Here is a 12,052-nt window from a genome sequence, read left to right as displayed (position 1 = left end):
CAAAATCTATATGTAGGTAGAGTACCGGACTGCCTAGCAGTTACTGGGGCTCCGGCTCGGAAAGCAGAAGTAGGAACGGGGTGGGTTTTAGTCAGTAAGAGCCTGACAGTCCTTCACGCCTCGCCCAAGGCAGAAGAAAACATTGAGTAACTTTCCTCCCTAAAAAAATACACGTCTGTCTAACACCTTTGGGGAATCAGATTTACCAGATACGAAGTCGGCAATATCTTAAAAATTACATTGACCTCGAACATGACATTTGTACATATTTAATTTCACTTATGCTCCTCAAGAAAATCTGTCTACGAAATATTAAGTAGCACTTAAAGAAAAGGATATGTTGATAAAATATTTTCTTTATAAACAGCCTTTTAGAATGGAAAATGTAGTGTAATCCATATTTACTTTAATGTTTGGCTATAAGGATTATAGAACTTAAATAGTATTCCGGAGAGAGGAATTAAGTAAATGGCTAGTCTATCTACTTCTCTCAGTAATCGCTGAGTAATCCGAATACAGCCAAGATCTACTCTTGTATAAATCGTGCTGACTCGACGGAAAACCAGATCTCGCTACTTATTACAGTTACTAAACGTTACCTTGTTTTATAAAGTTAATTAATTTACGAAATTAGGTGCTCTGTATTAGATTTCTTATAAAATTAGAGAGAGCAATTCCCAAAAGCATTTGCGAAGTAGGTAGATAGCAAAATGTTTGTTGTTAATGGATAAGAGTGTTCTTTGATTATAAACTTCTATTTGGGTATGTAAGTAGGTAGATTATTTTACAGGATTCTTAGAAAGATACGTTGTGATTAAAAATACAAGTTTATCGAACGAGAAGTCATTGGATGAAAGTCACGTGTTCTATTTTCAGTTATTTACAATTTATAAGACCTATGTAGTCTATTATAGGATTGTCTCTTTTTATCAAATATTAAATATCAAATAAAAATTGAATAGATATACAAGATTTTCTTAATTTGTAATTAACTACCTACATAGTCAATGAAACTACAATTTATGCTAGGTGTATTACAGTTTTGTCATACCTCTCTAGTGTACTATTACAATTTATTTGTCGAAAGCTTGCACTCAATTGCAGCCCTTTTTCACTTGAGCGGATCCCTGTTGGGAATTTGCAAAGCATTTCAAGTAAGAGCTAAGTGCAAGGTTCTGTACTATATTGGGAATATTTACGTTAAAGTGGTTAAATGCAAATACGAATGGTGATAGATTTGTAAGATTGGCTGGTAGGTGGAAGTTAGTGTTACAATGTTAGGAACTACGTATATCTATCTAGAGTGGCAATTACTTTACAGAATTGTTTCAGTTTGCAAATTGATTTCCCAAGACTCTCCACGATAGTTGTTATGTTATGTATTTGGAACCGAGTTTGATTTGTATTGTAACATAAATATGTGAATATTAACACATGTGTGATACAGTATTGCCTTTGATTGCCATCTGAAAACCTCCGCTAACTCTGGACATCAGTGACCGGCGTGGCAGTTAGCCATCCGATCCAATCCAGCAAATTGCTTCACTGAACTGAAAGACTGAACGTCAGACAATTTTTTTTTGTGTTTGGTCTACTTGAAATATACATAATTTTGGCTTTGACTTTGTTAACGTGTTGATACGAATGTGGAACAAATAGTAACAAAAAATGAGTAGTTAATTAAAATAAACACATTTATTTTTGCATATACCTATATTGCGTAGATAGCTGCGTAGATAATAACACAATACTAATAAAAAACTTTTATTTTTTAAAACCCATCGCTTTCAATATTATTTATTTACCAAACAAGAAAATAATAAGAAAAGAAAACACAACATTCAATTACTCAATAAGAGAAAAAAGTAATTTTAATTCAAAGCGAAGAAAATTGTACGAGGAGTTTATAAAAGATATTTCAATATGGAGAAAATATTCAATGCTCATAGGAAAAGCTGTTTATATCGCGTTTCAGATTGGATTCTTTGAGGTATTAAAATACTTTTCTGTAACATTATTGGAATATGAGTTCTAAATATAACTATTTAAATATGAAATTCCCTCGTGTAGGTGGAATGTGCCATGCGCTTATGACACGTGTAAGGAACTGTTTGTAGGTACACAGTTCCTTATATACTTCCTTACTACATAATATAAGTTAATTAATAATGTATTGAGATTGACACTTACCGATTTCGTACCCGATCCTTCATTGCCTGTAACAAAACAAACGTTTTGATTAAATAACTGTAATTTAAGTGGATACCGTAGAAACATAGGTACTAATTATTAAAACAATGTGAGAATGTTACATACATAAGAAAATCTCGTCATCTGAAAATACGAGTGTTTTCTCAAAATATACTTTTCTTTATTTATTGTTTTGTAAAAATACATTGCTACACTAGTATTTTCTTCTGTCGTCGGTGCGCTTACAAACATACAATTTTGACGCCCAAATCCGACACTACAATTTGTAAACAACACAAAGAGTTGCTCCGTGTGGGAATTGTCCAGCCACCGCACGAGTCGTGTAGTTCTTGACCATATAAACATATTTTTTTTAACAATAAAGTATCTTACATTAAAATACATACTAATAAATTTCTCTTTTTCGCCTTTTAAAGATAACATAAACCAACTGTTTACATAACCCATATCTACGAAGTTGTTTGTGCCATAATTATAGACTGTTTTGATGCGTGCAGGGGTTTCCAGTTGGGTTAACTTGTGAGTCGCATCTTCGCAGTCCACCGCACATTTGGGCCGTAAGCTTTGATCGTACACGCGATACTAACTTTCAAATAGTTTGATATCATAGTCTGATAGTCCATTAATAAACAGGTAAGACTTGTTTTATTATGCATGTAAACTAATTCATGTAAAAACTTACTTATATAAGAAAATAAATAAACAAATAGACATACATACCAAACTACTTAAAGATTGTAAATCGCTACTGATAAAATGAATTAGCAAGTTTAGCTGATGAAGTAGAAAATCTTCTATTAAATGTATGTATGTAAGAGACATTCGACCCGGAGCTGCGGACTGCCTAGTGGGTTCTTGAAAACTCCTGTAGGAACGGTCTGGGATTTAGTCAGTAAGACTCTGACACTCCGTTTTGCCTCGCTCAAGACGGAAGAAGACATTAGATGATTTTTACTCTTCGAAAAAAAATGGCTGAGATTAGGCTATTAAAAAATGAATACCGTCTTAGAAGCAAATGAGAGGATAATGACACCTTCTACCAAGCACTTAATTACTTTAAAAAAGCTATTTTCAGTCGCTTTCAACCCAAGTGTTCAAACTTTTAAAATTTCACAAGAATCTTGATCTTTCAAACGTTGTGTTGATTATATTCATTGATCGTAATCGTAGTAATCGTAATAGGTGTTTACATTTACCTCTATATGCTTTTCTAGGTAATAAAGGAAAGAGGCCTTTGAAGTTTTAGCACCTAAATGCGTGGGTGGTTATTATGTTTCGGTCTAAAGTAATCTGTTTAAGGTGATGCGACCTCAATCGTGAGCCTGAGAGACCCTTAACACTTCAAGTGCTAAGGGATTTCACAAGTGAATTCATTTACTGTTATTTGATATACATAATAGAGTAGACTCTTCCCTGTAGGCTGAAGTTACATGAGAATATTAAATCAGGATTTGTCTTTTGATTTATTTATTAGGTATTGTAGGATTCAATCGTATTGTTTTGTCTTAAGAATCGGGAAATATGAAGTGCATGAGTAATAGGCCCTAGCTATATTATGTATGTATAGTTATTCGTATATGCCCCTTTCAGGGATATGTTCTTGCTTTGTGATTTGCGAAAATATCACTTGTATCGAATGTAGGTCAACTATAACAGGGTTAATATAATTGGAGCAAGGGTAATAGCATGAATGTTTGCGCTCACGCCGGGCACATAAACATATCGCGTCCTTAATACAACGTTTAGCTATCGTGGGTTAAGAACTAGAGTAGCGTAAGGGCAAAATGACAACTTCTCAGGAGAGCCGAAAAACAACTCAAATTTACCTACCGTCAACTTGTAGGTCTTTTATGGCAAAATCTATAGTATCTGTATATCTGATTTTTACTTAAAATAAAACTTTATTTATTGGCTACAGAATACTGTAAATTTATGGTAAAAAAACGGTTAAATTTAAAAAATATATATATATTTTTCTAAAACTGGTTGACATACGTCATAATAACGGACTGCATTACTTTAATTATTTAGTGCCATAGTAGCGTAACCCACCCTTACGTTTTTTTGGCACGGAGAAATACAGACGCGTACAAAACAAGGACCCATAAGCAGTAACGGCTCCTTACGTTTATTTGGCACGAAACAAATTAAGGCTACATAATCATAATTCGGTGTCCTATCCGCTCGTAAGTCAAGTTACGATCGTTGTGCTCATAATTTTATTGACAAAATAATGTCAAGATTATTGTAAGTAGAAACACTTCCTTTTGGCAATAAACAAACTTCTTTTTTTTATGCGCTATTATTGTACTAAGCAATCTACACACTACATCGTTCCAGTTTTTCGGCACATACAAATATGGGGATTAAAAAAGCGAATGGTGAAAAAAAAATTTTTTGAGTTTTTGCCCTTACGCTACTCTAGTTCTTAACCCACGCTATAGTCAAAGCCATAGTTATAGAAATGACGCCTTTATTACCAAGCGTTAAGTGCTATTTTCGCAATATAGTAGGTACGATAGAACAGTCGACCACATGCTACGGTGTTTGGCTGACTATATATTTGATAAGGTAGATACATATTTATGCACAGGCAGGATCAATGAAAGCCAGCCAGAGGTATAGGGCCCATTTCACTTCTCTTAGCCATTCCCATGCATAGATAATTATAGAAGCAAGTGTTAGAAGTTTTTATTGGATAAATATAAGTTCAAATTATATCAAATAGCTTCTTCCGCGCGGTTTCACCCGCTTTGCTTGGCTCCAATTGGTCATAGCATGATGTTTTATATCCTATATCCTTCTTCGATAAATGCACTATTCAACACAAAAATAATTATTCAAATCGGATCACTACTTCCGGAGATTAGCGCGTTTAAACAAACAAACCTTCAACTTTATAATATTAAAATAATAGTAAGTATAGATTTAACTCATAGAAGAGTTTCGGTGTGTATTGTATGTAAGTAGGTATCTATAATTCTGTTCTCGCCGTAGGGAAATACCAAAATCATGTTATGTTTAACGAAGCAGTATTGCTTCTATTAATTTAAATACGGTAGGAATTCTCTATGAATTTATTCCTAACCACAACTACAACCACACTATAAGAAATTCCCAAAGGTCAAAATTTACGAGCGTTTCCAAACAAGTAGAGTGGTCCTATGTCTACCTAATGGAGGTGCCGCAAATAAATGTCTACTAGACAAATTTACGGAAACATGAGATCTAAATACACGAATCTTCGATGTCCGTTGCAGTATAGAATATTCTAAGGGCCTGTTTCACAATGTCTGGATAGTCGCTATGTCCCAGATTCAATTAAGAACTATCACACACAACTGTATTACTATCTGTCACAGAAGTTTATCGGGCATTTCCTTTATTAAAAAAAAACGTTGCCCCAAACTAGGATTATCTCCTGTTTCGAGGGTGCGTTAACAAACATACATGTTCACATACACATGACACCCAGACCCGAAACAACAATTTGTGGATCACACAAAGAGTTGTTCCGTGCGGGATTCGAACCCACTACACGTTGCGCGGCAGCCGGTTACCCAGCCAAAGCCACCTGTTTCATCACCTTTATAATTATAAAGCTGTATCATCTAATTTGCTTTCGAAATATATACATTTTTAGACAAATATAAACTTAGTGAATAAAACCTGTCAAGTAAACACGCTAATCAGTAGAAATTGTTACGAGTTAGTTAAATCATATGATTAGTGCTAAACGAATAAAATAGACACCTATAGTTACGGGTGACTTCAACTGGCGGTTATGCCTTGTTCGCATTACGCTAGTATTAGTATTAGTCCAGTAACGAAGTCAATAGTAACTCTCTCTCGCTTCTATCCCAAAATCGAAGCGAGAGAGAGCTACTAAATACTCGCTACTTGACTAAAATACTGGCATTAGTCTAACTCAATACTTTACTTGATAGAGATGAAAGAGACCCGAAAGGTGATAAAATTAGTGTCAGTTATAAGTCAGTAAGTTAGTGGTAAACACCAGTTTGGAAATGTCAACTCCTGAACACTTTAATCCTTCTCGATTTAGAGTATTAATTATTAATTTCCGCTTTGAATACAGTTTGTAGTGTCAATTGCTATTAGTTACACTAATACTCATTTATTATTCAGGGTTGGTGGAAATTGGTGCTATTTTAAACAAGGAAGAGAATTTCAAGTTTCAAAACCTGTTTTTTTCGCAATTAACGAAATCGGTTCAGTTGTTCTAGAGATTTGCGCTAAGTAGCACATTCAGCGATTAATTTTTATATTATAGATAAAACCTTCAAAGCACATTACTTACATAATTGAATGTATTACATTGAATAAAAAGCAGTCAAAAAGTAAAGTAAGTATGGGGATAATTCCGATTTTTCCAAAACGTCGTGTCATGTGTAGAAGACAGTTGATTCCTATAAATGACTGACATCGCCAAATTCTACAAATACTGAGTATCTTACTCCAACCTGTCATAAAAAGACAAAGGAAAAGAAATAATAATATTTGAATCCGACGTAAAAGTTTAAAACAACTCGCTGCCTCCAATATCTTGAATTGAAAGGCTCTAGTATTGGTCTTTGACGAATTTCAATAGTAATTTGTCGCTTCAATACTTCAGAAAAGTTCATTTTCGTTGATACTTTAGGCTTTTTATATCTCTTTTTAGCTCAGAGAATGGTGAAAGATATAAAGCTTAGGTATAATAGTTTTCTGTGTTTACGATAAGTGACTTAGTTAGAAACTTACAATTTCGTGACCGTAGTCGTGCATTTAGTATTACTTTGTCTAGAGTAGAGAGAGCAGAAAGCTCAATGGATTCCACTCAAACCCATATAATTTAGTTTAGAGACTCAGGTAACACCATGCACCATTAACAACATTTCCATATAATCCTACTTGCACCCAATCAATAGGACTTTATTTAAAGCATGTTTAAATTGAACCAAACAGCCATTATTATCTGCATATTCCAAAGTATAATATCCAACTTTTCGCAATAACAGAAGCATTAACGAGCGAATTTCTTTAAGAAAATAATACATCTTCATTGACCTCCAAAGAGTTTTATTGCGAACGTTCGTTGGCAGGATAAAAATAAAGTTTCCCAAGTTATTTTGTTCTTCACCTTGTAGCCTTGTTACGGAGAAGCGATACAAAAGTCGGCTAGTTACAAAGTGATTCGACCACAAGTAGGGTTGTTTTAGATTTACTGGAAACTTCGATTGATTCGAACGCGCGAAGATAGGTAAGTAAAATCTATTGGCGCGCATTTCAACCTACATTTTTGTATTGGAAAATGTATATGAATTTCCTACTTATAGTATCTTTTGTTTCACAGTATTTTACTACCTACTAACATGATATTTCACCGCCAGCGGATATTAAATCGTTTTTCACCATGTAGTATCTATACATAAAGAAGTAAGACTTCAATCTCCCACGACCACGATTCGCCTGCATCCTTCAAAGTTATGAAACTTAAATTTAATTTACCCTTCAAGGTGAAATGTTAGCGAGGCAGTTTGCTACGAATAGCACCGACCGGGTGTTTGAGATTATCACGAGATTGCGAACCTACGTCATTTCCGATGAGAGACGGCAGCTAAACAGAAATTCTACAAGTAACTTAATAGAATTGCTAACTAAGTTGTGTTTGCACCTTGACATTCAAGATATGGAGCTAATATAAAGTTTATTGTGAATTTGTGACTGTAGTTCGCTACAAATAGTGAGAGTTGTGTGAATTTCTCATTGAACCGTTAACTATTGATGAAGCTACACGTGCGATACTATTTGAGTAGCAAGAAACATTATACTTTTGCTTCTCTATATAAAGATTTGTTGTGTTGTTATTTAGATCAAAGAATTAAACAAAAAATTCTGCATGGGTAGTTTCAGATGGTATGCCTGTCGAAAAAAATAATAAAAATATGACGTTAGTTCAAAACTTACTGCTAAATAATTTTAATTATGACATCCTAAAAATATTGTTTAACAAAATTGTGGTATGAAAACACCACTGTGGTTGGTATTTTAAACTAAATTATTGTACGTGCGTATTGTCTAAAATATCAGACGACGACACGGCCGGCAGTATTTAACCAGAAAATGGATTGTAATATTGGTAATTAAAGCTTCAGTTAAGAACAAGATAATGACAGACTATTCTAGAATTCATTCTTACCGCCGTACTCAGTCATTTAATGGTTATTTAAGCCAGTCCTTAGCAATTGTTTTCAATACAAAATCGTTACTAAGAAATGGTTTAAATAATCATTAAATGTCTCTAAGTGCGGCAGTTAGTATTTATATTATATTTAGTAGTTATATAATAAAATTATAGTTAGTATTTATGTTTGAAGGCTATGTAGTCTGTGTTATGAATAAGGATAGAATATATTGGGAAAACTGTAGAGAGCAGGAAAGTTTTACAAGTGCGGTTAGATGCCTAAGTTTAGTCAAACGAAAGTTAGATATTGCCTAAATTTTGTGTAATGTGAAACCTGCTAGGAGGCTTTTACGTAACATCAAATAATTCTTGCTAGGAACAATTTATAATGTAAGTGTGGGTGGACATCTCATAAAGATAAAGCTGTTGTTTCCTCTCTGACCTTGGTGCCAGAAGTAATTTCATCACGAACATTACGATCTTTGTTTTAATTTATTATATTATTCAGGCTTATTCTGTGTACATTATTTTGAATTACATTATCTGTTATATTTTTTGTCATAAATTAAATAATATTTTTTATTAAAGAAACTTAACTACCAATTTGTTTTCGCCTACACAAAATTTTATATTACAATTAAATACACATAATTCATTCAGTTGTAGGCCAAAAGATAAAATTACATCACTAGAACGAAATCTTCATAATAAGTCTCAGACCTAGGATGGTGTTTTAAAATAACTTTGGTTAGTACAAAAGGATGCTAATATCACTTTTAAAGCATAAAGACTCAATTTACATTTAGATGTGAAAACAGAAGAATTTTAAACATCCTTTATGAAATAAAAAGGGTTCATCCTACACCCGTTTGTTACAGGTGATGAAGGCAACATGAATACGTGCGTGCGTGTAATACGTTTACATAAGTGTGGGAGAGCCATGCTTTGGCACGAATGGGCCGGCTCGACCGGAGTGATACCACGGCCTCACAGAAAACCGACGTGAAACAACGCTTGCGTCTTTTCGTTGTGTGAAATCTGAACCTTTTTTCGTTTTTTTAATTTGTCAAGTTATTTTTATTTAAGCTAGAATCTATACCACTCTACATTGCGACATGACAGAGATCAACCTAATTTACTTCATTTTAAAATTAAGTAAAATTATAAAAGCATTTTATACCACAGGGACTTACAGTACTAATTTATTGAGCAAAGTGTAGTACTTTGTATCTTCCTCAAAGTAAACCAACGAACAGATTTCATGGTACGTTAGAGAAAAGATAGGTGAGATCCTGGAAAAGGAAGGTGAGCTCTTAAAGGTAATTTATGTGAGGTCGCACTTGTCCCGAGACATAGGCACGAGTGAGCAATGTACTAATTTTTAGAGTAAATTGGACCCTGTTAATGTTTACGGAACAGTGAATTCTAGGACTAGAGTAAATAGAGGCTATTTTGCAATGGTCTACGATTTTCATGAGAATAGGCACGATAAAAATTGACCACTCTAATACAGTCAATATTGGTCTTTATTGACGTTCAAAGAAAATGTGAGAAGTATAGAGTATCAAATTGCTAAATAAAACGGCCTTTAGGTATAAAAAACCGCTGATCTTAAGGCAGTTTTTCTTTAGCAAAATTAATTCAGTTGGACGCGATAATTGCTGCCCTTGTTTTTGGTGTCTACTATCTTTTTAGGTCAATCGTGTTTGGGGTTTTATCACTTAAGTTACGAAAAAGAATATGAATTTATGGAGTGAAAATATGAATAAATGGAATCTAGATTATATAAAATATTCTCTTTGTGGTAGACGGTGGTAAAATAAATATAAAGAGATTACGACAGTGTATAATATCAAGTTTCTTCTTTTCTCTAAACGTGTGGGAATAAAATGATATTTTGACCTTTTAGCTGATGTTACCAGCGGAGTGCTATACAATTACCGAGTGCTTGTTACTCGTGCGTACGTTTTATTACTTTATATATTGTTGAAAGCATGCGTTCGAAGATACCTTAATATAATAGTCACAACATTCACAACTCAAAGACGGGTCGTCTCACCCATGTATGTTGTATATGAAGTACCTTATATTACCTAAGACATCAATATTTTTAATTTACAAGGTACCTGACAGTCGCGGACTGCTCGAGATCAGTAGTGGACGGAAACAGGCTGATGACGATGATGATGAATCCTTATACTTTTAAATTCTACTTTTAATAAAGCAATATACCCAAGTATATTTATCTATTTATTTATGTATTACCAATAAATAATATAAAAAACATTCAGCTGCGGACTACATAGCGGGTTTTCTGGGGCTTCGGCTCAAAGAACGAGAGTAGGAACATGGTGGTTTTTTGTCAGTAATAGTCTGGCATTCCTTTTCGCGACATCCAAGACGGGATAAGGCATTGTATGATTTCCTCTGATTAAAACAACATGTTAAAGAAGTTTTAATATCTTTTTAGTATCTCACACTATCAGATACTTCCTTTACAGTAAATTCCGATTATACAAACTTTCACGACTTAGCGATTCAGTTGAAACAAAAGAAGTAAGAATATTAAGACAAATGGAGTCCTATTTTATCTATTTGGAGCAGTTCAACTTTCATTTATCTGCGATGAAAAAGGACGGTGTGAAGTTGATTCTTGCTATTACAGCGTAGGAGTTAGTACAATATGCTTTTATTTAGTCTAATCTGCGTGGGTAGAATGTAAATTAAAGCTGCTCACTTATATTTTCTGCTGAAAAGGTTTTATTATTTTCAATGTTTTTGTATGTTTAATATTTATTTTTGTGTTTTAAAATGATAAATGCAAACATACTTCTTATTTGAATGTTAGACACAGTGCTCTCAAATTAGATAAGAACTAAAATTGTATACGTTAGACGCATAAATGTATATATAAAATATCTGGTATTATTGAATATAATACTTCTGCAGTGCTATTTTCGTCTTAAGTACCATGAACCTTGAGTAATTTTCCTTCAGAATACTAATGTCTTTTCTCATAAAATTGTACTCAATTCTGGCAAAAATTCCACCCACAATTTGACTAATAAATTCGCTTATATACTGTACTTTGCAAAATATCAAAAGGTATGCTAATACATTTTAATATAGACTGAAGTCTACAGATAGTATAGGTACAAAAAGGTCGAAGTCTGCTTCATTAAGAATTGGCCAAATCTTCGCCAATGCGACAACGAGACAATCAAAGCGAATTCTTAATTCAAAAAGATAGACGTGAAGGTACAAAAATGTTAAAGACGTGATCACAGATCAGAGATAAACTTACAGATTTTCGATCTGTTGTATGATCAAATTAAAATAAATCAGAATTAATTAACATTTATAAAGACCTAATTAAGTTCGTAGGGGACCGCTAGATACAGGTCGCTTCTAACCAGCCTATCTGGAAGTCATACCTAGGCCTATGTTTAGCAGTGGACGTCTTGTGGCTGATATGATGATGATAATGATTGTGAAAGATAGAGTAGATACTTCGTTATCTATAAATCAATATACAAAAAGTTATAATCTATATTTGTATATTCCGCAAAAGAAATCACAAATTACAGAAATAGAAGACAAATAAAATAACTCGTCGAGTAAGTAATCAGGAAGAACACTCTTCTAAAGATAGAGTGA

At 33.6% G+C, this 12,052-nt stretch overlaps 2 protein-coding genes across 3 annotated transcripts in view; one reads left to right on the top strand and one right to left on the bottom strand.

The window, feature by feature from the left end:
• Positions 1–12,052, bottom strand: part of LOC118268150 (uncharacterized) — a 102,069-nt gene that overhangs the window by 31,928 nt on the left and 58,089 nt on the right. For both annotated transcript variants that reach the window (XR_007707396.1, XM_035582465.2), the window contains exon 3: positions 2,191–2,216. Coding sequence is in view for 1 of the 2 variants with exons in the window: in XM_035582465.2 (XP_035438358.2) it covers positions 2,191–2,216 (26 nt within the window). In the remaining variant the exon portion in view is untranslated. The remainder of the gene's footprint in view (positions 1–2,190; positions 2,217–12,052) is intronic.
• Positions 1–12,052, top strand: part of LOC126912729 (uncharacterized) — a 202,865-nt gene that overhangs the window by 142,606 nt on the left and 48,207 nt on the right. The gene's annotated exons all lie outside the window — the stretch shown is intronic.

The sequence above is a fragment of the Spodoptera frugiperda genome, chromosome 29 (genome assembly GCF_023101765.2).
Source record: "Spodoptera frugiperda isolate SF20-4 chromosome 29, AGI-APGP_CSIRO_Sfru_2.0, whole genome shotgun sequence".
In the NCBI taxonomy this organism is placed as follows: Eukaryota; Metazoa; Arthropoda; class Insecta; order Lepidoptera; family Noctuidae; genus Spodoptera; species Spodoptera frugiperda.
This window is presented reverse-complemented; position numbering and strand designations above follow the sequence as displayed.